Here is a 24,048-nt window from a genome sequence, read left to right on the forward strand (position 1 = left end):
CTCCGCTTGGTTTTGAGTTTTGTTTTGTTGTGAAGTAGGCCCCACACCCAACGCGGGGCTGGGACTCAGGATGCGGAGAGCGAGACCGGAGCCGAGGTCAAGAGTCAGACGCTCCACTGACGGAGCTACCAAGAAGCCCCTAATTTTGAGTTTTATCTCATTTTTTATTTTTTTAGAACAATTAAAAAAACCATTTTTATTTATTTGAGAGAGAGTGAGAGGAAGAGAGATCGCAGAGGCAGAGGGAAGCAGGCTCCCCGCTGAGCAGAGAGCCCGACGTGGGGCTCGATCCCAGGACCCCGGGACTGTGACCTGAGCTGAAGGCAGACGCTTAAAGCCTGAGCCCCCAGGCGCCTGCTCCTGATACATTTCTGTGAACGGCATCTTTTCCGATACTCTGGAGGGCGACATGGGCTTTGAAAGTGTTTTCTGTTACTGGTGGCTTGTGGAGCCTGGAGTTTGTCTGCCTTTTCTTGCCTTTTCCCATGAAGTCGCTGATTCTCGGTGTCCCCTCTCGCGTCTGCAAATAGGCTTCTGTTGCAGGTGCCCCTGAGCCGGGCAGGGGAGTCGCTGTGACGCGTGGCCTTGCTGGGGTACCATCGTGGCCACTGCACTGGCCTGACCGTGGGGCCTGGCCAGTGTCACAAAGGTCCTCCTGGTCTGGGGTGTGGTGGGGGCTGTCCTGTGGACGGAGGGCCTGAGACGTGGGCAGTTCTGCCCGAGACCCATCTTCTGCGTGTTCCTGGCACTTTCCCAGCCCTGGCCCTGCTCTGCGCTCATTTTGCTGCCCTCGCTGTTGCCGCAGGCCCGGAGGATGCTGTCCAGCCGCTGGCTCGAGGGCAGAGACGGGCCCAGTTCTCACAGGCCGCCGGTGTTGAAGGCAGCTGTGTGCTAGCGTGCCTGCTTGTAGCGTCCCCGTTAGTCGGCCACCGGTCATGCAGGAGTTTCTATGCGTTAACGTAGTCCCACGTCCCGGGACTCTCCAGTTTGCCTGCGGGGCTTGCTGACCCCACACAGCGGACTCTCACCTGGAGCGGGTGGCTGGCGGGGCGGGGGGACTGCTGACGGGAACGGGGTCTCTTTGGGGTGATGAAATAGTCTGGATTGCGGTGAATATGCAAAAACTGCTTTTTTAAAGACTCTGTTTTAGAAGTGGAGGGTGCGGGCGCGTGCAAACACAAGCAGGGGGAGCAGCGGGGGGCGGGGAGCAGACTCTGCCCAGCAGGGAGCCTGACACAGGCCTCCACCCCAGGACCCCGGGATCATGACCTGAGCTGAAGGCAGACGCTCAACCGGCTGAGCCCCCCAGGCGCCCCTAAAATACTGAGTCGTGTACCTAAAGTGGGCAGATTTTAACAGTGTGGACTGCACACAAGAGGATGTTACAAGGTAACTTACTGCAGTAATTCCGAGCCCCCAGGCCACCAGGGAGCCCCGCTTTGTTCCAAGAACTCCCAGACCAGTGGGGAGCCTGTGCTAGGCCCCTTTCTGTCCAGTCAGGGCCGTGGCCCTAGGGACGGTGACCCCCGCCCGTGCCGGTTCAGCCGACTGCAGGCCTCCAGGCTGGACAGGGTGCTCTGCCGGGAGGGGTGCTGACCATGCGGTCCCCCGGCTGCCGGTCCCTTGGGGCGCTGGCTCCCCAGGTGCCCACCTGTGGCCGGCGGGCACTGTTCGCCGTGTGCGTGGGGCGGGCAGGCCGGGCCGAGGGAGCTGAGAAAGCCCACGGCCCCCGCCTTCCCCAGCCTGCTGTCCTTGTCAGAGGGCACCAGCCTTCTGTGGGTGACACGAGTCCCTGGCTGCTTTCCCTGGCCCAGCTCAGCGGGGCCTTTGCCCGGAGAGCATGGATCTGGGGAGCGAGAGGGTGCCGGGTGGGGTGGGGAGTCTGTATGTCGGGGTCCAGTGTGGTAGCCGGGAGTGGGGTGCGGACGGGTGCTTACAGTGCAGCTCTTGCTCTGACGTGGGTGTCTGGCTTCCTGGTTCTGTGCCGTTTGGCACGTGGCCTGCGGCGACCCTCCTGTCTACACACACAGGACGTCTGTGTCCCCCCCTCCCAGCTTCTGGGATGCGCTTACCCAGGACCGGGCGTGTGCACATCAAGTCCCGCAGTCCACTCATGTCCCAGCAGCCCCTTCCCACCCTGAATCTGCCCGGTGCTGTCCCCGCCCTTGGGGCCCCGGAGGGCTGGAGCCACAGCCCTTGGGGTGGGGGTTGGCATGGGAGCCGCTGGCCAGGATGCACGCAGGGCCCTGCTGGGAGAGCCGGGGGCCACGACCCAGGCTCCTGGGTGCCGGAGCAGGAGGCAGGCACTCAGCTGTGGGGCCGTGGCTGTCTGGCCATGTCGTCCGTCCCTGTGAGGAGGCCACGTCTGTGTGGAGCACGTGGCGATACTCAGTGGCAAGGAGTGGCTCCCGGCTGGCCGACACGCGGCTCTCTGCCGGCCCCGGAGCCGCCGGGGTGAGGAGGGGAGTGGAAGTCGTGGGCCCCTGGGCCCGCACGCGAGGCTTGGACGCCACGAGAAGTGGCCCTGCCGCCGCGGAAGGGCACGGGCCGGCGTGCGCCTCTGGTGCCGGCGGCCAGTGGTAACGTCGCGTGTTGTGTCCTAGGGAGACGCCAGATCCACCACCTGGGGAGCCAGCTGCAGCTCAACCAGCACTGCCTGGACACAGCCTTCAACTTCTTCAAGATGGCCGTGAGCAAGCACTTGACCCGCGGCCGCAGGATGGCACACGTGATCGCCGCCTGCCTCTACCTGGTGTGCCGCACTGAGGGCACCCCGCGTATCCTTTGCCTTGGGCTCCTCGTGTGGGATGGCTCTGCACGGTCGCCCGGACTGGGCTCAGTCGCGGCCGTGACCCGCAGTCTGTGTTCCCTTCTGGCCCTGGGGACGGACTGTCGCGATGGATGCTGTGGCCTCTCACCAGCTGGGAATGGGGCAGCCGGGCGCCTGGCCCCCGTGGCCACTGGGGAGGGCAGGTTGCACCCTGAGACTGGCCGCTGTCCTGCCGTCCTCCTGCCCGCACCACCGTCCGCCAGCCCTTCTTGGAGAGGATGGGGATCTGTGGCGGTTGGGCTGCCGGCCCTCTTGCACGGACCTGGCAGGCCGTCCCGTGCGCCCCCCTGGGAGAGCCTTTGGGGCTTTTTCGCCCTTTGCCCGGGCTCCTCTCCCTCTGCACCTCCTCTGTTCCATGGCGGCTCAGCCAGCAGGTGCGTGGGTTGGGGCGGCCCCCGCCCCTGGCAGCGTTGGGAGCTGTGGGGGGCGTTTTGTCTGCGTTTCCAGGGTAGCCCCAAAGGCGAGTTGTTCCCACGTGCTTGTGAGCTCCGTGCTTCTCCTCCACGTGTCTGTTCGGACTTTGAGCTGTTACTTGGCCTTTATTTTATGATAATCGTGCGAACAGACGTCATGTTTTAGAGCAGTTCCAGGTTAGAGGCAAGACTGGTGCGGCCTCCCCCACGTCCCCCGACCCCACGCACGCCACGTCCCGGCCCACACCCACGTTGGCGCGCTGTGCCTGTCCTGTCGCACCCATGCCCGTGACGTCATGCGGAGGCCTTACTGCCTCGAGGGCCCCCTGTACTCCCCTCCATCCCTTGGCCCCACCCCACCCCGACCCAACCCCCGGTAGCCCCGACACGTCGACCGTCCCTGGAGCTCTGCCTCCGAGCTTGCTGCGTCTTGCGCATCTGTCCTGACACTGCGGGTTCCCGCTCGCTCCTGCGGGGCGGCTCCTGTGACTCCCCGGCTGGCTCTTCTCTCCGCACGTGGTCCCAACAGCCGGTCTGTACCCACCCTGTCATCTGGTGGTGACCCTACTGCCCGAGGGCACGCCTTCAGAGACGGCGAGAAGCAAGCCTGCCCCTCAGTCCAGGCCCTGGGAGGTGGTGGTGGGGTGTCCGGGACCTCGTGGGGCTGTGGCATCGGGGCCTCTTTCTTCCTCTGTGTGTGGGCCCGGGGTCTCCCTCCCGACACGTGGTCTGGCTCTGATCTCTCTCCGTTACCCTCTCAAAGCCGCAGCAGACCCGTGAGTGATGGGACATTTCAGCACGCTTTACCGGGTGCCTTCCCTGGCAGCTGGCGTCCTGTGTTCTTTGTGTGTCCCCCTGGGTTCCAGGTCACGGAGGACATGATCTGGTTAGTCTTTAATCATCTGCTGAAGAGTGAGGACAGGTCCCGTGCCGGAGTCCCCACAGCTGTCCCCTCAAACACCAGCACCATGGAGGTGCCACCAGCCACCAAAGGGGACTAGCTACGTGTCTGTCCCCCAGGAGCCACGCGTCGTGGCCCCATGCAGCACCTGGTAGGCTCTCTGTAGCTACCAAGGGATGGAGTGAGTGTCCTGGGCTCCTGGGCTGTGTCCACGGGGGGTAGGGGTGCTCTGCGAAGGGCGACTTCACTGGCTCTGGGGCGTGGTTCCCAGGCTCTGTTCGCCTGCCGCCGGCCCCTCACCTGTCCAGGGAGACCCAGTGCTGAGCCTGGATTTGCAACGAGGTGCTGTGGCGGGGGGCTGGGTCTGCGCTTTGGGAAGCGGTTGGGTCCTGGAGCCCGGGGGCTCAGGTGCAGATGTTCCTTGACTCCCGCCGCAGACATGCTCCTCGACCTCAGCGACCTGCTCCAGGTATCCCGGCTTCCCTCCTGAGCCCCTTTCCCACGGGGGGCGGGGCTGCACCCCTCAGCCCGGAGACCAGTCCTCAGAACAGAGGACACACCGGGTGGGGGGCCAGTAAACATGGGGTCACCGTGCTGTCCTGGGGGCCGGGCGGCCTTGGCCTCAGAAGCAGTGGAAAGACCCTGGAGAACTTGGTCCAGAGGGGAGGGAAATGCTTTAACAGAAAAACAAAGCACTGAAACGCATGTTTCTTCAGCAATATAAAAGCCCACACCGTAGTCTACTTAGGGACCCTGCGTGGGTACCAGGAAAGCATTTTCCGTTGCTTCCCTCGTTTCTGAACTACTGAAGATGATAGAAGGACCTAGCATGGGGGCCACCTGTGCGGACAGGACACTCACGGGGGCAGGGTCATCGAGGTTCTGCATCCTGTCCCTGGGGACAGCACTGGGGCCGGCGGGGGGATCACTCCACAGAGGGCTCAGAAAGAGCAGGGGGGCACGGAAAACAGACGTGATCACCGTGTGAGAGTGTGTGTGGGTCCCACAGAGATCCCATGCCTTTGAGGAAGGCTTGGTCAGGTGGGGGTGCCCCACACGCCACAGGGCCCTCGCGCTGACGGAGCTTGCCTTCTCCCCATGTGCGTGTATACACAGCATCTCTTGGGAGTCCTGCTGAAGCGGTCTGTGACCTGTCGGAATGGGGGGGCCAGCACTCCTCGCGCCGCGCCCCTTCCTGGGCTTTCCAGCAAGGTCGGAGGGAGGCTGGTGTGGGGCTCCCAAGGGCTGACACAGGCTCAGAAAGTGACACTGAGCACCCCCTAGGGGGATCTGGGGGGGTCTGACACCCCATGAACTTGTGGCTGGCACAGGGGCACTCGGCTGTCTTCGTGCAGAGCCCATCTGCCCGGTGGACAGGAGCGGGAAGACTGGCCAGCCACAGCCAGCCGTGACCAGCCGCCTCCACGGAGACGAGCCATAAACCCAGGGAGGGGTCCTCAGTGTCCGTGTCACTGTTTCTAACGCCTGCCGATGACCGTCAGCGTCTCCGGCAGCGACCCCGTGCACTGTCCAAGTGCGGCCTTGCAAACATTTGACTTTGCAGAAAGCCCTTCTCATCCAGGTCTCTGTCTGCCTGGGCCAGGGTCAGGGAGGTGGGAGTTGGGAAGGGGGCGGTGGGTCAGGGTGGTTCTGCTGTAGTGGGGAGGGGCAGGTGAGTGCCACCCTGATCCCAAGGGGCATGAGGCTAGGAGGGTGCAGGAGCTCGGGGTGCCGCCAGGAGACGCTTCCACACGCGCACACTCCGACACGCTTATTGCGTGTGCAACCTGGTGGGCAGGCTGGGGCAGACTCCTTTCAGAAGGCAAGCTCTGGGAGCCACCAGCCCTGTGAAGGGGGCTTGGAGAAGGCGGCCTGGGTGTGAAGTGCAGCGCCCCCAGCCCCTCCATCTTCTCCAGAGGACCTGGGACGGCCAGAGGCACCAGTCTGTGCTGCCTGGGAGCCCCTGACGGGCGCTCTTGACTCTTCTTTCTGGTCTTTTCTGGTAGCTTCCTGGGCACGAGGCTAAGGGGCCCTCATTCGGGAACTCACAGGCCAGCCTTGATGGGGCAGAGGAACTCTATGGGGAGACCAGCGGCAGGGGGCTGGGGCCAGGACACTGAGGCCTGCAAGTCGCGGGGGCAGGGGCAGGGGCCAGGCCTCTCTCCAGCTTGGGCTGAAGGGGCTAAGCCCAGGCCTTGCCCAACTGTGCACCACATCCACACGGAACAGCTTCTCCCATGCCTGCCATCAAACAGAAGCCCCTTACCCCCAGGCCCCCAGCCAGGCCTTCATGCGGCCTGGGACTGCCTGAAACCCCAGGCTGGCCATGCTGGTGGTCTGCACCCCGGAATCCTAGACCCCGTGTCCACCTGCCAGGAACCTGGCGGGGCAGTGGACTCCACAGCAGCTTTGGGCTTGATGGGAGCAGCTGGGGCAGGGGCAGCCCCTGAGACCTGCAGAGAGCCACGGCCAGGACGGAGCGGGTCCACAGGGACACAGACAAGGATCCCAACGAGGGGCTGAGGCCACGGCCCGCAGGGGCATGCAGGGGTGCATACTGATGTGAATTACACAGTGAACTCCGGGCGCGCACACCGCTCTCAGCGGTTTCTCTTAGCAAATGCAGTCACTGCGGAGACAGGGGTAGGGTCTGAAGACATTGTCTGGGATCGGGAAGCAGGGTGGGCGTGGGGACAGGGGCAGGCAGGAGCACCAGGAGCTCTGACGTGGGACCTGTCGTCGGACTGAACGGTGAAACGCGTGTTGTAGGGAACCGAGCAAACGTTTCAGAAACCCCGATGCCCTCCTCAGTTGTGGCCTCTTCCTCACAGGTGAACGTGTATGTGCTGGGGAAGACCTTCCTCCTCCTGGCAAGGGAGCTGTGCATCAACGCGCCGGCAATAGGTACGGCGGGGCTGGCAGGGGGGCCGCAGGCGGGCCGGAGCTCGGAGTGGGAGGGGGTCCTGTGCAGGGACCGGAGCTTTAGCAGGCAGTAAGGGAGATCTGAGAGGGAGCCGAGAGCCCGACAGCTTGGGGGTTACCTCTGGCTTGAATGCAGTGCGCCCATGGTCAGTCCCTGGCAGGTGTAGAGGAGGCCACAGAGGGAAACAGGCCCCATCTGTCCACTGTCTGGGGCAGGCAGGACCCCGATGGATGGAGTGGGGGCTTCCCTAGCCTGTTGCGGCTTTCCCGAGAGGAGCATTGTCAGTCACCAGTGGGGGCCTCTCCCCGTGCCACCCGCCATCCTCTACTCGTGGATCTCAAGGAACAGAGTGCAGCTGGGTGGGGGGTGGGCAGGGGGTGCAGGGTGGTCCCCTGGGGCTGGGAAGCCAGGGTCTGGCGGCGTGGGTCAGGAGAGGGACGTGGCTGCTTAGCTAGGCCAGGCTAGACCCCCTTCCAAGAGGCCACGTCCTTATGCCGAGCGACACGGTCCGCCCTCTGGGGGTCAAGCTGAGGTTTTTCAGAAACAGAGCAACTGTCCACAGAGTGTGTGTAGCCTGGGAGGACAGAGGCCAAGGGCCCAGAGAGCCTGTCTTACCCCGAAGCCTGCCTGCACGGGGCCGTCTGGGGCCTGCAGCCCGAGGCCGGCAGAGAGCCCCACCGCGCCCCACCACCCTCAGATCCAGTACGGCTTTGTCTGAGAGGCTGGGAGGCCTCAGGAGGCGCGAGGCAAGCGGACAGCCGGCCTCTTCCAGAGCATTCCAAGCCAGCCCCACAGCGGAAGCTGACAGACACACGCAGGGACAGGCGGCCCCCGGGAGGCAGTTTGTTTGGAACCAGGAAGCACGGCTTAGCTGTGGAGGCTTCTGTGTGTGCTGGAAGGGACACGCCGTTCACAGGCGTGCGGGAAAGCGTGTGTCTCCGCTTCCCAGTCCCTCGCTTGCTTCTTTCTTGGTGGTTCTTGTTTCGTGGAAACCATGTTACGGAAATGCAGTTAGATGTGGAGTTTTAGGTGACTTTTCCCAATTTTGGTTTGAAGGGAAGGTTTCGGGTTAAGCGTGGTACGGCCGCGAACTCACAGGGACGGGAGGGATGGCAGAGCCCACAAAGCAGGCGGTGTGGGCCCTGGGGGAGGGGCCTGTACGAAGCCTGCCTTGTGCCCCCGGGTCCGCCCAGCAGCCAGAACTCAGAACCCCCGGCCCTCGGCGTGCGGGAGAGCCTCTGGCTCCTGCTCTGGGCCGCCGCCGACCACAGACAAGAGAGATAGAAAGAAGCGAAGCCTTTAATGATGTCAGTAAGGCAGCCGGCGGGGCACAATGGGGTCGCAACATCCCCCGCACGTCCCTTCCCGGCGGGGCCAGCCGCAGAGAGAGGCCTCCTCCTGGTGCCCGACCTAGCACGGCCACGCCGCCCCTCAGCCCCTCAGGCGTAGAAGATGAGCTCGGGGATCTGCCCACCCTGCACCCCGGTCCCGTTGGTGCTGTCCGAGGAGCACTGGAACTGGAAGGTCACCTTGCCGCACTGTACTTCCGTCATGCCTTCCTGCCCGAAGTAGCTGAGCTCACTGCCGTCCAGGACGGCGCTGGCCGTGTAGAAGGTGTCCTGCTCCACCTGCACGGGGTGCTCGAACCACACCGGGAAGGTGCTGCTGGAGCCGTCCGACACGAACCTGGTCCGCTTCTGCGCCAGCACCAGCCCCAGCCGCTTGAGTTCGATCTTGACGCTGTACTCGGCTTTCCCGGCGCTGGAGCCGTACAGGCCCAGCCCCGCGACAAACACCCTCCTGTCCACGGCGAACTGGATGCTGTCGCAGCGCCCGCGGTAGCGCCACTGGTTGCTGCGGTAGGCGGAGGACTGGAAGCGGTGGCAGCGCTGCGGAGCCAGGCCCTTCCTCTTGGTCAGGGGGAAGCTGAGTGGGGGCTTGTTGGCCGCCGTGTACCACAGGAAGATGCTGTGGGTCTCCTCCAGGGTCAGGACGTCCGACTGCGCCGCGCCGTTGGCAAACTCCTCCAGGCTCATGGTGGGGATTCGGACCAGGTAGAGGGCGGGCCCCAAAACGTGCCTCTTGTTGCGCGCGGTGACCGGCAAGCCCTGTCTCTTGCACTCTGCCTCGGCCCAGTTGAGCACCGCCTCGAAGACCACCGCCTCCTTGGCGTTGAGGGCCTCCCGCGTCACGATGATTTCCAGCGTCTGCCAGTCGATCTCACAGAAGCCTTCAGACCGCAGAGCCATCTCGGCCTGCGCGTCGATGACCTCCCAGCAGCGCTGGGTCAGCTCCGGCTCCTCAAACAGCCGGCTCTGCGACAGCAGGACGCAGGCGTTTTTGGCTTCCAGACTCGTCTCCAGGAAGTGGACACAGGCTTTCGCTAGAGCCGGGACAATGTACTTCTTGGCAGCGTAGAGGGTGGCCAGCACCGTGTCGGCTTCCAGGTCAATCTCGTCGCTGTACATGTACCTGGGCGGGGAGCGCGGGCTGCGTCACAGGCTGCTCAAGGTGGCGGCGGCCGCTGGGGCCTGGCCCAGGGCAGCGGGAGCACCCCACGGCCCGGGCACCAGCGGCCGCCCCTCCCTGTGCCCCGGGCGGCGCGCTTACTTGAGCAAGATGAGGAAGGCCGCGGGCTCCACATCGGGGATGTGGATTTCCGACTTGACTTCGGCCAAGTCGCCGTAGAACATGGCATAGAAGACGGAGCTGCCCACGGCCAAGACGTACTGCGGAGGAGACCGGAGCTGCCCTGAGCCGCGTCCCGCCCCGCCCCGCCCCCGGCGGAGGCCTGGAAGCCGCGAACCACCTCCCCGCCCCCCGCCCCGGGCTGGGGAGGGCGCCCCGGGAAGGGCCCGGCGAGCCCTCACCTTGTGGGCGGGCACCCTGCGGGCCGCTCCCGGGGACCCCACGACGAAGTGCACGTCGGCCATGAGCTCGTTGTTGAACATGAGCGCGTTCCTGCAAAGGGCAGACGGGCGGGGGTCAGGCCGGGGCGGGGGCGCGGGGGTCAGGTCAGGCTGGGGCGGGGCGCGGGGGTCAGGTCAGGCCGGGGCGGGGCGCGGCCCGGCTCACCGCTCGCGCAGGGTCGGGTGCACTGACTGCCAGCTGGGGCTCTCCAAGTTGTTGTTGTCGGGCGCGGGCGGCGCGGGCGCGGGCGGCGGCGGGGCGGGCGGCGGGGCGCAGGGCGGGCCCTTCCTGCCCGCGGCGGCGGCGGCGTTGCTGTTGGCGATGTCCGTGGCGGTGGCGGCCGCGGCGCCGGCGGCCGGGTACAGCTCCGCGGCCATCTTCGCGGGCAGGGCGGCCTCCGTGCGCGCCGGCGGGGGACCGAGCGCCCGAGCGCCGCGCCGGGGCCGGGGGGGCGGCTCCGCGAGCACCAGGAGCGCCGTGAGGCACTGCGCCACCCGGCCGTGCAGGCAGGCCAGGGGCAGCAGCATGGGGCCGCCCCGCTCGCCCGCCCGCCGGCGCGCAGCCCGCAGCCCGCAGCCCGCAGCCCGCAGCCCGCAGCCCGCAGCCCGCAGCCCGCAGCCCGCAGCCCGCAGCCCGGCCGCAGGGGGCGCCGTCCCGGCCGCCCTCGCCCTGCCGCCCAGCGCCTGCGCGTCGGTCTGCGTCACGCCTCTCCGCCGCTCCTACCCCGCCGCGCGGACGACGTGCGCGCTCGCGGCTCGCGCCGCCCCGCCCCGCCCCTTCCCTCGCGCGGACGACGTGCGCGGCCCCGCCCCACCCCCTCGCGCCGCTTCCGCTGGCTGCGCGCAGACGCGCGTGAGTCTCGGTGCGGAGGGGGCCCCGGGAGCCCTCTCGGGAGGCGGGGGTGCGCGCGCCTAGTCGTGCCGCTCGTGTGCGCGCGCTGCCGTGGCCTCCAGGACTGCTCTCGTTCCCCGGGGGCCCTGTCGCCCGGCCGATCGCTCCCGGGGGGCTGCTGGGCACCCCGGCTGGACCTTCCCTTAACCCCCGTGGGCTCGCCGCGCTCCGCCTGCAGTGCGGTCTCGCGGGTTCCACCTTCACCCCAGGCGGGGGCAGAGAAGGAGCCCGAAGGTGAGGGGGTCGTGACCTGAGCCCAAGCCAGGCCCTTAGCGGAGGGAGTGCCCTCCCTGGCACCCCGGTCCTTGCTGGTCCGCTGAACCTTTGAGTTTGCAGCTTCCCGGACAGGTTGTCCTTGAAGGTCGCTGTTGAGAGGCGCCCGCCGAGCTCGTCTCTCTGTGGCCCGTCTGCGCTTGGGGCGCCTGAGGCAGAGCATCCTGGGAGGGCTCCCCGTGCGCGGTGTCTCCAGGATCTCCTGGCCGCCGGCCGGCTGCGGGGCACTGCCGGTGCCAGCCCACATGGGGCTTCCAGGGGCGGGAGCTCAGTCCCGTGGCCCCTGTGGATGTGGACTGATCGGCCCCCCGAAGGAGGGTGCTTGATGTTGGTGGACAGCAGGGTCCTGCCGGTCACCATCTGCCCCACACGCCTGCTTTCTGGCTGGCCTGTGGCCCCCTCAGGGAGCCCCCTCTTCAGGCCTCAGCAAGGACTTCCCGACGATCCCGCCCAGAGCAAGTCCGGCCCCTGATGTTCCAGCGGCCCCACATGATTCGGTCAGCACCCTCCCAGGGAGGGAGGGTGTGTGTGCGCGTGCGTGTGTGCGTGGGTCCCTCCTGAGCTTTCCCCTGCGCGGAGAAGTACGGCCACTTGAAGAGCTGCCCACGCACCTGCAGACGGCAGGGAGAAGCCTCGGCTTGAGTTCCAGATGGTGGACTCAGCTGGCGGGTCGGGGGCAAGCAGGCTCTGTCTCCGTCGCGACCCGTCAGGTGCCAGACACAGCAGCAAGGTGTCGCGGGTGCCCGTGCAGGCTTAGCGCCTGACCCCTGCGGCCGCTGTGGGAGGGACGGGGGCCACCAGCCCCGACCAAGGGTCGGGGAAGCCGTGCAGTTGGAGGAGCAGGACGGTCACCCCAAGGACGGGTATCCTGCTGGGTGGTGTTTGTGCGCCACCCAGAGCTGGAACACACATGTTCCACGGGGCCTGGGGGGGAGGGGACGCGCCCTGGGTGGCACTGAGGCGCCCATGTCTGCGGCAGATCCGTGCCTGTACATCCCGCGCTTTGCTCACCTGCTGGAGTTTGGGGAGAAGAATCACGAGGTGTCCATGACAGCCCTGAGGCTCCTGCAGCGGATGAAGAGAGACTGGATGCATACTGGCCGGCGCCCCTCGGGCCTCTGCGGGGCAGGTAGGACGGCCCAGGGTCAGGAGGCCTGGGGTCAGGAGAACCAGGTCCTCTCGCGTCTCCGTCGGGTGGGTAGGACGGCATGGGGTCAGCAGGACAGGCCCCCTCGGGTCTCTGTGGGGCTGGTAGCATGGCCCGGGGTCAGGAGAGCCAAGTCCCCTTGGGTCTTTGTGGCGCAAGTGGGACAGCCGGGCTCAGGAGGCCCAGGGTCAGGAGGGTCAGGCCACCTTGGGTTTCTGCCGGCAGGTAGGATGGCCCAGGGCAGGAGGCCCAGGCACCCTCAGGTCTCTGCAGGGCAGGTAGGATGGCCTGGGGTCAGGAGGGCCAGGCTCTGCTGGTTGTGGGGGTTACTGTCTCCAGAGCTATCCTGTCCCTTGAGGGCTCCCACGAGGCCAGCCCTGTCCCTGGTGCCAAGTCACTACTGTTGACTATCCCCGGCCTTTTGGGCTGGCTCCTTGGCCCCCCAAAGGGTAGCTGTTCGGTCTCCCTCTGTGTTCTCTAGCTCTGTCTCTGACGCCTTGGGGTCTGACGTAGCTCTTGGGCCTGGAGTCCTCCCTAGCAGGCCTTTATGCCTGTTTGGTGGCCTTTACTCCAGGACACCCCCCCCCCCCGGCTCCGGTCCTTCCTGGGATGCCGAGAGCCTGCGTTCCTGTGCTCCGCGGCACGTGGCCCACTCTGGGCCTCTCCCAGTCTGCCTGGCTGTGGCCGCCTCACGGGGCCGCTCCCTTTTCTCCCCAACCTGGGCCGTGTTCCCAGAGTCCTTATCTCTGTTGCCAACAGGTGCTTGTTGAGAGTCACCTCAGAGTTCGCTCACCAGCTTTAGGGGTCACACGAGGTTCTCAGGAGATGCGTTTTCGTTCTCTGTGTTTGAGACGGAAGGCGCGACGACGCACTTTCTGACTCCCCGCTGTGGCGTAGTTGCACACAAAGCAGCCTGTGGCTCTCGGGTGTGGGACCGTCACGAGCACTGGGCAACGGTCAGCCACCGTGAGCCCCCACAGGCCTCCCGGGCAGGACTTGCACCGCCGAGGTCACCACCCTGACCCGTCCCGAGGCCTGACCTCCCCCGTCCCTTGGCCTGTCATGCTTCTTTCCAGCACTTCTGGTTGCGGCCAGGATGCACGATTTCCGGAGAACCGTCAAAGAGGTCATCAGCGTGGTCAAGGTGTGTGAGTCCACGCTGCGCAAGAGGTAGGTGGCTCTCGGTCGTGGCCTGGGGTTCAGGCACCTGCTTTGTGTGCTGACCACACCTGCCTCTGCGGTCCTGCCGTCCACTGGTCTGGCCGGGACCCAGGACGGCCCGGGTCCTCGAGGGGCTGCCCGCCTCCCTCCAGGGTCTTGGTCTGTCTTCCTGGCCCCCACCAGCTGCGCCTGCAGTGGCCCTTCTGCCCACACCCCAAGGTAGGTTGGGGTGCACTGAGAGCCCCCCCAGGAAGCCCGGGTGTCCACAAGCCCCCACTTTGGGCTGCGGTGTTTGTGGGGTGGCCAAGCTCAGCGGCAACGTCGGCCGCGGGTGGGCTGGACGGGGTTGTCGGTAGCCCGATCACCGGCCCCTGTCGTCGTGGCCGTTTTCACTGTGAATGTGCCACATGCGAGGTGTTTCTCGTCTGAGAAACAGACGGCACTTTCTGAAGCAGTAAAGTATTTTGCACATTTGATGTCTAGTTCTCTTTGGAAGTTTTTTGCTGAGAAAAAATTGTTTATTCTTAGACGTCTCGCGGGTCGTAGGAGACGTGGGTAAGCTCTAGCGGGCGACTCCCTGGGGCTGCCGGCTTGGCCTCCTTGCGTCTGGGCCTTCTCTGGGTCTCCCCGTGGGAGCGACCAGCGTGCGTGGCCTTTCCTCCCCGGGGCCCCGCTGTTGGCCGCGGTGAGGAGGGCTCATAGCGGAGCGTGGCCGGGGCGCCAGGCGGCTCTCTCCAGGGGCCTTCTTGTTCCAGGCTGACGGAGTTTGAAGACACGCCAACGAGCCAGCTCACCGTGGACGAGTTCATGAAGATCGACCTGGAGGGGGAGTGCGACCCCCCCTCGTACACCGCCGGGCAGCGGAAGCTACGCATGAAGCAGGTGAGTGCCCCGCGCTGGCGGGCCGGGCCTGGGCTGTGCAGCACGCCGGCATCTCGCGGCGCTACCACGTCCTGTGTCCTGTTCTTACTTCAAAATGGGCCAGGTTGGGTCTGTGTCCCCACGGCATGCAGGGAGAGGTGGGCGGACAGGTGGGGTTAGGGGCTGAGCCGGGAGTGTGGGACATGGGGTGCCAGGTCCCTCGATGGCCCCCACATCTTCCCCACAGCCATCAGGGTCAGCCCCGGCTCTGCCCTGGGCGCTTTCCAGACAGTCCAGTTCCTCTGGCGTGGGAGTTGGCATGTGTCTGGGGGGCTGGGGACCCGAGCGCCATGAAGCTCGCCGCTCCCCCACATGGCCTCTTCGTCTCCACTGTTGTTTTAGCTCGAACAAGTCCTGTCCAAGAAACTGGAGGACGTCGAAGGTAACCCGCCCGCCTCACCGTGACAGGTGCCTGGGGCCCCTAGAGCAGTGGGTTTGAGCTCAGTGTGCGCGGTCGCCCCCTCCAGGTGAGATCTCCAGCTATCAGGACGCCATCGAGAGCGAGCTGGAGAACAGCCGGCCCAAGGCCAAGGGGGCCCTCGCCAGCCTGACCAGAGACGGTGAGCGCAGCTGCGTCCCCCACGGCCTCCAGGGCCAGCCCTGCTCACGTCACCCACGCCAGGCACTCCCTGCTGGCCAGCCTCTGGCCCTGTCTGCTGCTGCCCCGTCCAGGGCCGCAGGGCCCCCCTTTACAGGGTCCCAGCCCTGGACACCGCCTGACCCTGACATGCTGTGCTGGGTGTCCAGCTGCTCCCGGGACCTCTGTGCCCCCAGGTTCTAGCCTTCGGGGGAAACTGGTCCTCAGCACCCAGATCTTAATTCTGGACTGTCCTGCCCCTGCCCCCGGAGCCCCTTCCTGCCGCCTCCGGCGCCACGCCTGTACCGCCCCAGCGGCCTTGCGGTGTCCTCCTCCCCGTCGTGGCTCCCACATAGCAAGGGCATTGCAGAGCCGCTGTGTCCGTGCACGGGTCTCCACGCACACGGGGTCTTTCTTTCGCTCCTGGACGCTCCCACGTTGCCTTCCTGCCCAGTCCTCCAGGCCCCGTTGTGAAGCTCTGCGCGGGGCCCCGTTGTACGTCTCTCTGGTTCAGCAGGGCCTGGTGCTTACCACCCCTGCCTCGGACTGTCTGGAGGGCGGGTGCCGCTGCTCCCCGGCTCCCGCCCCAGCCCAGCGCCCTGTGGACCCACTCCCAAGAGTGGACATCTCCCGCCCCGTGGGTGTTCCTGAACCGCTCTCTGGGCCAGGCCACCCGCCCGGTGCTGCTGCCCTGAGTAGTGTCCTTCCCCATCTTCTGCTGCTGCCAGATGTGGAAGCCCCAGGTTTCCAGGTCAGCTTCTGTGGGCTCGTGGGTCGGAATTCTGTGTCCACCCTCACTGCTGCATGCTCCGCCACGGGTTTTCCACGTGAGTGACCGTGCCTTCTGCAAAGACCGCTGCTTTGTGCTCACCACCGACGTCCGGTCTTCTACATCTCCCGACGCCCGGGCCGTGGCCTGGCCTTTCAGCCCCTGCTGAGTGGCAGTGGTGGCCACGGGCATGTGGCCCAGGTGCCGCCCAGGACATGGTGCTGGCTTGGGGCTGGGTGCCACCTTGTCCTGAGAGGGCCGTGCCCACGCACGGTTTTCGCTGGTTGTTGTCTGGGCCATCGGTGAGCGCTTCGACATTTGTGGGACCTGTGCAGAGCATGTAGGGTTTCCTGGGCTCAGTGCGACCTGCCCCCCCAGGGATGCCCCGGCCGGGTGGCCCCACAGTCTGTGCGTTTGCTGGTCTGTGGTTGGGGACACCCATGAGCCCCTGCGTCCCCCAGGGCGTTGCTAGCTCTTCTGGTCCTCACTCTGCCCGGTGACGCCTTGAGGACGGAGGTGGCCAGTGTCCGCTTGCCCGTGTGGCGACTGCCGTGCTCTGACAGGGGGCGTGTGTGCGGCGTGTGACTCTGTGGTGCCCCAGCCGGGAGCTTTTGTCCTCTAGTAGTCGGAGCCCATCCCCAGCGCGCCCGTGACTCGGGCGGGGTTCTCTGCACCTGGGGAGGCCTGGCTCTGCACCCGTGGTTTTCTTTCTGCCGTTTCCTGCACAGCACCTGTGTGCGCTGCCCCAGCGTGAGGAAGCCGGCCGGCAGTCGGCCACCAGCAGGCCCCCCCACCTCCTGCCCCAGGCTCAGCTTCTCACAGCTGTTCTGACGGGAACGTCGGGGGCGCTCCCTCTTCCCTGCTCCCCACGTCTGCTTTCCTGTGTCATGGGGTGGGAGACATTTCATGTTCTGTCTGGACTGAGCCCGAAGCTAGGTGGGGTCATCCAGCGGTGATGGGACCCAGGGGGCCTGCGTGCCACCCTCCTGCCCAGCTCCCAGGCTCCCTGCCCAGCCCCCAGCTGCCACGCAGTGCTGAAGGGACTGGCCAGGGCAGGCAACATTTGGGGAGAGGCCTGGGGAAGGAAGGGAGCCCTGTAGCGGCGCGGGGGAAGCTGCTGCTTACGTGGGGTGCGGTTGGGTTGTGGAGGTCCCGAGCGGAGGCCGAGGGATGACTCCGTCTAACTCAGGCTGAGGGGCCGGGGGCTGGGAGCAAGGAGGCCAGTGGGGAGGCCTGACTCTGCCGGTGCTCCCGAGGCCCAGCCTGTGGGACGGGGGTGCAGACGTGCAGGGTGCAGGGGCGCCCAGACATTGGGGTAGGGGCGCGGCAGGGTGCCGGGAAGGATCATCGCCCGCGCGACTTTCCTGTGCACGAGGAATTGGACGGCTTTTTGCCCGCAGAGAAAAGGTGACAGAGACGCGACGTGCCGCGGGAGGCTCCGTGCTTACCGGGAGCTCTCACGTTGGAAAGCGGGGGGAGGCGTTCTGGGGCGGACGTCCTGCACGATAATCGCCGTGTTGGGCAACGTTCACAAATTTCGTTCGGCAAAGCGGGACGCAAAGATGCAGCCCCGTGCTGAGTCTCCGCCCCGGGGTCCATCGTGCTTTCTGGAGTTCTGTGTCCACGGACGGCGCGGCATGTCTTGACTGCCCTGCGGCCCCGTTGTGGCGGACGGAAGCTATCCTGTCCACATGCGGGAGAGGTGGCCGGTCGAGCACATGCGGGGCGATTCTGGGTTTGGGTCGTCGCACACGTGGTGCTGGGAACGTTTGTGTGCAGGCGTCGTGTGGATGTGCACGTGGTCGTGACCGGGGCGCACCGAGCTGCGGACTTGCTGGGTCGGCTGCAGGGCACAGGCCCGGGTCTCGGAGAAGCCGCCCGCCGTCTGCCCGCAGCCGCGCCCTGTGCCTCGGTTGGTCGTGTGTTCTCCTGGCGCGGAGCCCTGGGCGCTCCTGGCGTGCTGCGGACACGCACTCACGGGAGGGCAGAGCTCCCTAGTCTGCCGCGGCCCTGCGGGCGCGTGTGGGGCTGCCTGACCCTGTCCCACCCGGACGTTTTGCCCGATTCAAAGCTGCGCACGTTTTCCGTCGTCGATTCCTGAAGCGTTGGTGCTCTTAGCCGTCGTGTCCGTTTTGAGGGACTTTCTGTGCAGCGTCAGGTGTGTAGGCCCCGAGGGCTCCCCGCGGGCACCTGGACGTGGGGCCGCCTCCCAGCGACACGCTGCCCGCCTCTTGACGCAGTGGAGCGAGTGCCTCCTACCTCTGGACGGTCGCGTCTGCCGGCGTGGGGCGGGGGGGGGTGGCTCCTGCAGGGTTCACAGGGTGTGTGGTGTTGCGTCCGTAGGCTCCGTGGAGGACTCCGCGTCCAGCTTGTTTGGTGAGGAGGACCCCGAGGACGAGGAGCTGCAGGCCGCCGCCAGCCACCTCAACAAGGACTTCTACCAGGAGCTGCTCGGCGCCGGCGTCTCTTCCAGTTCTGGGGACGCAGGAGGCCCCGAGGGGGACAGCCGACCCCCGGCCCTGGAGTCCCTGCTCGGCCCCCTGCCCACGGCGGCCAGCCTGGGCATCTCAGACTCTATCCGAGAGTGCATCTCCTCCCAGAGCCAGGAGCCCAGTGAGTGCCCGGGAGGCCCAGGGAGGGGCGGATGGGGACAGGGTGGGATGGGGGCTGTGGCCGCGGGCTCTGGGTCCAGGTCACCCCGCCCCATCTGTGGGGGGAGAGGTGCCGCCGGATGTGGCCTCACGGAGGGCGGGCTGGGAGGGTTCTGCCAGGTCCCCCGTGCCGGGCGGAGTGGGCCGTCGACCCCAGCGCGTGAGGACAGCCTGCATACCAGCAGGGCTTGCCACTGCCCCCAGACCCCTCCTGTGCTGGCCCCCTGGCTCAGGGCTGGGCCAGAGCCGTGTGCTTGGTTGGGTGGTGGCTGCAGGCTCCTTCCTGCCTGTCCTTCTGCGTCTCTCTGAGCTGACCACCTGGTGGTCAGAGGGTGCCCCAACTGCTGGGCTTGGGGCTTGTGCTGTTGACCCGGGGGGATGGGGGGTGGCCAGCAGCGTTTGGGATTGTCCCGAGTTCATCACCGAGGACTGGCTGAGGGCCCGTCTCCTGGACCGGTGAGCAGAGAGCCAGACGAGCCACGCTTCCGCGCTGAAGGTGCCGGTGTCGTAGGGAGCGGACCTGGAGGTCTGCTGGGGCTAGTGTAGTGTCCTTTCCGCACGCAGCCCTGGGCTGTGAGCCAGGCAGTGGCACACGGAGGGGACTGGGCTTGCCGGTGACGAGGGGGCTGTGGTCAGCCTTTGGCCAGAGCCGAGGTCCCAGAGGAGGTGGCTCCTATCCTGGAAGGGGTCCTGAGACGGCCCCAGGGACGTCTGCGCTTGCTCAGCAGAAGCTGACTAGGCAGACGCCGCGGCCCTGTGCTTCCCTGTAGCCGGAGCGCGTGGGGACGGCGAGCTGGACCTCAGCGGCATCGACGACCTGGAGATTGACAGGGTGAGCTCCACTGAACTCTGCACGGTCGGGGCCTCAGGCTGCCGCCCCACAGGCCCTCCCGTGCGCGGGGCACCTTCCTCGCGGCCACATGGCCCTGGAACCCGTGTCCGCCCACTCTGTGCCTGCGGGCCGGTGTGTGGACCCAGCCCCGCTCCCGGCCTCAGCAGGGGTTGGGGGGGGACGGGCGTCGCTGACCGGCTCCCAGTAAGGAGCCTGTGGCCCGCGGGTCAGGGCCCGCCCTTGACCGGCTCGTCCGTGGGGAGCGTGTTGGCAGCGAGGCCTGAGTGTGGCTCTCTGCTCTGCTCTGCCCAGTACATCCTGAACGAGGCGGAAGCCCGCGTGAAGGCTGAGCTGTGGATGCGGGAGAATGCGGAGTACCTGCGCGAGCAGAGGGGTAAGCACCTGCCCGCCCGCCCGGGGGCCGGGGCCGCGGGGCCCCTGCTCATCCTGCCGTGGGGGACTTTTCAGAGAAGGAGGCGAGAATCGCGAAGGAAAAGGAGCTGGGGATCTACAAGGAGCACAAGGTGAGGCTCGTTTGGCCCGTGGAGACCCGCCTTGCCCCTCCCCGGGTCACACGAGGTCTCCCAGGGCGGCGGCTCCGGCCACCCGGTCCTGCACGGTGCTGGCCTCTCCTCAGACAGACGCACCCTCAGCTTTGGGGAGGTTCTTAGGCTGAGTCGGGGCGTCGGGACCCCCACTGAGGGCCCTGCCCCAGCTCTGGGATCCCCCCTCTGGGCCCTGGGAAAGCCTGCTTGTCGCCCGTGTCCTGCGGGTGGTCACAGAGACGTGGCTTGCTGCTTCTGTGTGGCCGGACAGGGACTCTGGCCGTGAGGGTGTGGTCAAGCCCCCGAGCAAGAAAGGCAGGAGCTAGGCATGTGCCCAGCGTGGGTCGCTGGTCTGCTTGAGAACCTTTCCGGGGGGTGGGCCTGCAGCCTGGGGTCTGGGCTCGAGGCCCCTAGTAGCGTGGTCAGCAGGCAGGTGGGCAGGGGAGGAGCTGGCAGGAGGCACAGTGCAGGCTCCTGTAGGTGGCACACACCCAGGACAAGGTCTCCCCACGCTGGGTGATCTGTCCAGAGCACGGCACCTCGCTCTGCCTTGTTCAGGTGGCGACAGTGTCCGGCACAGCCAGGTGTCCATGATGGGCTTGTGGGCAGCTCCCAGTGCCGCTGCGGGTGACCCCTCCCGAGAGGCCTCACACCCTGAGCCCTGCCATCAGCTCCGCAGCTGAGGGATGTGGGCTGGCCTCCCCCTTCTGAGAGGAGGAGGTCGGAGCCGTTCCTTGGGGGGCCTGGGCCAGCGCCCTGTACACCTGGGCTTCTGGGGGTGGGGCTCCCCAGCAGATGCTGGCTGCCCGGCCCCTCCCCCTCGGGGTCTAGCTGGCAGGGCCCCCACCTCGCCCGAGACACCTAGCAGGTCCCCAGGGGGCGGCAACTCCCCTGTTTCTGTTGAGCCCAAGAAGTCTTGTAAGCGACGGGAGCCCATCCAGGCCAGCACAGCTGGGGAGGCCATCGAAAAGATGTTGGAGCAGAAGAAAATCTCCAGCAAGATCAACTACAGCGTGCTCCAGGACCTCAACAGCAAGGGCGGGGGCAGCCTGCGTGGGGGCGACGCGCAGCCCCAGGAGCGGGCCGGCGCCCGGAAGCTGTCTCGGAGGAAGACGCCCGCTGGCAGGAGCGGGGCTGACCCCGTGAGCAGCGTGGGGAAGAGGTACTGTGCTGGGTGCGGGCAGGAGGCCTGGGGGGGGGTGCGTTCCCCACCTGGATGCTGGGAGCAGACGTCTGGGTCCCATGCCGCACCTGCGGCCCTGGCCGGCCCGTTTCTGTGGGGGGGGCGGGTGGCTGGGGGGGGGTCCTACCCTGCAGGCTGTGATCTGTCTCTGGGCGGAGCGAGCCAGCCTCTTTCCCCGGAGGGTGTGGAGTGGGGAGAGTAGAGCCTCCCTGTTGGCCTCTCCTCCCGCTGTAGGGAGGACCAGGACCCAGGGCGGCCCAGGGGAGGCATCTCCCGCTGCAGCCACTCCCTGCCGTCCCCACACCCTGCTGCTGAAGCAGACCTCCCAGAACCTTGACCAGCAGCAGCTGGGCGGCAGCCTGGAGAGCCCCGGGCAGTACAATTTTAGGTCACGTTTTAAAAAAACTTACTTTAGGGAGGCAGGGAGAGAGAGCTCACAGAAGCGTGAGTGGGGGGAGAACAGAGGGGAGGAGACGGGAGGGAAGGACTCAGGTGCAGCAGAGCACGGGGCTAATCCCTCAGCCCTGGGCCTTTCGGCCAAGAGTCGGACGCTCCCCACGTTGAGCCCCTGGTGCCCCCGATTTTAGGTTCTTACTCGTCAAATGACAAACGAACATCAGATCTGCCCAGGGCTATGTGCCATCGACCGGCATAGCTTTTGAGCTAAAATCTGGCTTTGTTACCAACATTAAAAAGGAAATTTTCACAGAAAAACCCTGATTTCCGGTTTCCGGCAACCGCCCCGGTCCCACCCCCACTCCCAGTACTGTGCCGTGGCCCCACGGGGGGTGGTACTCAGGCTTGGTATCACTTGGCCCATGGGGTGGCGACTTGGGGCCCATCGTGCTGTCAGGAGGGGACAGGTGCAGTCACTCACGCACTTCTGTGTGGCACGTATGTGGGGCGTGTGTGCATATAGGATACGCCCTAGCAGAGGGGGCACGGGGTGGGCGTGAGCCCCAGCAAAGGGGGCAGAATGCCGACTGGGCCGGGACAGGTGAGGAGTGTGAGGCCGGGAGGCTCCGCTGGGAGGAGCGACATCAGGGTGAGTGCTGAGGAGGGGGTCCGGCTTCTGGGTGTGGGGTCTGGGGGAGCAGAGTTGGAGGAGGGGGGCCTCATCCTCACCCTAGGGCTGGGCACTCAGTGGCCAGTGCCACCGCCAGAGACGCCGCCCCTTAGCAGGCCCCTTGTTGTCCCCCGACCCATAGCTGTAGCCTGGACTGAGGCCGCCACGCTGTGCTCTCTTTCAGGTTGAGGCCGATGGTGTCCGCCCAGCCGGCCAAGAAGGCAGCTGTGGGGGAGGTACGTTGTGTGGCCACAGCCCGGGGCAGGGGCCTGGGGACTGTGTCTGTGAGCCACTGAGCAGTCGGCCCGTGGCAGGGAGGGAGCGTGGGCTCTCCTGGCCCATGCACCGTGGTCCTGAGGCCCACGGGTGGCAGGGGAGTGGGCCTGAGCACCCCAGCCACATACTGTGGGGCTGGGCCACATCCTCTGGGCAAGGCCCATGGCCTTGAAACGGAAGCCTCATCGGGGCTCGTGAGTGTGGACGGGCTGGATGGAGGGGCTGCCTGGGAGCTGTGGGGGCTCCGAAGGCTGGGAAGCGTCCAGGACACAGGATGGGCCAGTGGGCCCTGGGAGCCCAGGCTGGCGCTGTGACGCCCGTCCCCCGGGGCAGGCGGCCTCCCACAGCCTGTGCCCCGGTTGCAGACCTTGCTCCCAAGCTCGCCCAGCCTGGGAGCCGAGCCCATCAGGCCCACAGCGGTGGTGGAGAGTGGGCCTGTGTCCTACCCGCCCGAGGAGGACCCCGACGAGGAGGACCCCGACGAGGAGGACGGGGAGCCCTGCGTCAGCGCCCTGCAGATGATGGGCAGCAGTGGTGAGGGGGCCCTGCAGGCGGGATGGGGATGACAGGCCCGGGTGGGAGCGGGGGTTACTTCCTAGAAGGAGGCACGGATCCTCTGCTCCTGACTAGCCCTAAACTCAGAGCTCTCGGCTTTGAACGAGACCTTCTCTTACTCCGGACGGAGGTTGGGACCAAGACTCAGATCGGTGCGTCCATGTGGGGAGCCCGAGCGCTGTGAAGGCCGTGGGCTCCAGTTTGCAGGGGTCTGCCTGGCCAGCGAGAGCCAGGCCCCAGGGCCTTGGGGAGGTGAAGACAGCATGGGCAGAGGGGGCCTGAGCCCCTCCAGGAGGGGCCGCCCAGGTGGGCCCCGCCCCAGGGTGTTCATGGCTCTCCTCTGTGCCCCACAGATTATGGCTGTGATGGCGAGGAAGATGATGGCTACTGAGCCGCAGCCCTGCAGCCTCACCATAGCGGCTCCGCACCTCCGTGGCACTTGCCAGGATCCCGTCTGGAGCGCCGTGAGGGGCGTTTGCCCGGCAAGGGGACTGGGCCGGTGTCTGCGCGTCTGGTCCGATGTGGGTCTTATGGCCCAGGAACCTTGGCAGGCGGCACCTGTCCTGCCCCACGGGAGGACACTGAGGCATGAGGAGGCCCACTCTGGGAAGTGAGTGCTGGACGAGGGGGCTGCCCCTGCGGAGCTAGGTGCCTCGCCCCCGCCCCTCCCCGGGCTGAGAAGTGCCGCACCCAGCCTTCCCGCCCCGGTGTCTCCAGCCTGACCGGCCTCTCCTGCGCCGGGCGTCGCCCAGCCGCCGGTGACCTGAGTCAGCAGTGCTCTCCGCAGATGAGGGACCGTCGGGTGCCCAGCGGCCGTGGGGGTGCCCTGTGCAGCCTGTGAGGCTGGCCTGACCCTGCCCCGAGCTGGAGTCAGGAGAGCGGGGTCTTGCTGGAGCGGGGCCTGGCTCGGGGTCTGTAGACGGATGGCAGGCGGAGCGTCCTGGCCGTACCACTACCCTCCCCTCCAGCTAGGGGCCCAGCCCCGCCACTTGAAGGCCCAGGGACCACTCTGAGGGCCGCAGTGTGGACATCGCTGCGCTGGACATGGCCAGGGAGGCAGGGCAGGAACTCTTGTCCCTCGAGGCCACGGCCTCGGCCCCCCTGACGGCAGCCAAGCCAGGCCATGTCACCTCCCCACGGCTTAGCCCTCTGTGTCCAGGCCGGAGTGTGGCCAAGTCTGTGGGCAGGGAATCTCGAGGTCCTTGGCTGCACCCGTCCTGGGCC

General features: G+C 66.6%; 2 protein-coding genes across 2 annotated transcripts in view; one reads left to right on the plus strand and one right to left on the minus strand.

The window, feature by feature from the left end:
- The window catches only part of BRF1 (BRF1 RNA polymerase III transcription initiation factor subunit), a 38,597-nt gene extending 15,052 nt beyond the window's left edge, over positions 1-23,545 (plus strand). Inside the window, exons 3-18 of the mRNA XM_032839641.1 lie at positions 2,604-2,777; positions 4,582-4,613; positions 6,976-7,048; positions 12,121-12,270; positions 13,365-13,458; positions 14,205-14,331; positions 14,713-14,752; positions 14,838-14,930; positions 18,060-18,329; positions 19,138-19,199; positions 19,512-19,593; positions 19,668-19,723; positions 20,650-20,906; positions 22,178-22,229; positions 22,635-22,803; positions 23,178-23,545. Of these exons, the coding sequence (XP_032695532.1) occupies positions 2,604-2,777; positions 4,582-4,613; positions 6,976-7,048; positions 12,121-12,270; positions 13,365-13,458; positions 14,205-14,331; positions 14,713-14,752; positions 14,838-14,930; positions 18,060-18,329; positions 19,138-19,199; positions 19,512-19,593; positions 19,668-19,723; positions 20,650-20,906; positions 22,178-22,229; positions 22,635-22,803; positions 23,178-23,215 (1,769 nt within the window). The 3' untranslated portion in view covers positions 23,216-23,545. The remainder of the gene's footprint in view (positions 1-2,603; positions 2,778-4,581; positions 4,614-6,975; positions 7,049-12,120; positions 12,271-13,364; positions 13,459-14,204; positions 14,332-14,712; positions 14,753-14,837; positions 14,931-18,059; positions 18,330-19,137; positions 19,200-19,511; positions 19,594-19,667; positions 19,724-20,649; positions 20,907-22,177; positions 22,230-22,634; positions 22,804-23,177) is intronic.
- On the minus strand, positions 8,404-10,579 carry BTBD6 (BTB domain containing 6). The gene is made up of 4 exons (XM_032839643.1): positions 10,143-10,579; positions 9,938-10,028; positions 9,678-9,796; positions 8,404-9,539 (listed from the first exon to the last, which is right to left on the minus strand). Exons 1-4 carry the CDS (start codon positions 10,502-10,504, stop codon positions 8,507-8,509), a joined length of 1,605 nt encoding a protein of 534 aa, XP_032695534.1. The 5' UTR covers positions 10,505-10,579; the 3' UTR covers positions 8,404-8,506.
- Positions 23,546-24,048: the final 503 nt, after the last annotated feature.

Source organism: Lontra canadensis, unplaced genomic scaffold, assembly GCF_010015895.1.
Source record: "Lontra canadensis isolate GAN:19392208 unplaced genomic scaffold, GSC_riverotter_1.0 scaffold108, whole genome shotgun sequence".
NCBI classification, from domain to species: domain Eukaryota; kingdom Metazoa; phylum Chordata; class Mammalia; order Carnivora; family Mustelidae; genus Lontra; species Lontra canadensis.

Coding starts and splice junctions, on each gene's coding strand:
- BTBD6 (XM_032839643.1), bottom strand. CDS start 10,504: ATGCTGCTGCCCCTGGCCTGCCTGCACGGCCGGGTGGCGCAGTGCCTC. Junction 9,797..9,937: donor GCAGGGTGCCCGCCCACAAG/GTGAGGGCTCGC, acceptor TCTCCTCCGCAG/TACGTCTTGGCCGTGGGCAG. Junction 9,540..9,677: donor GCCTTCCTCATCTTGCTCAA/GTAAGCGCGCCG, acceptor CTCCCCGCCCAG/GTACATGTACAGCGACGAGA.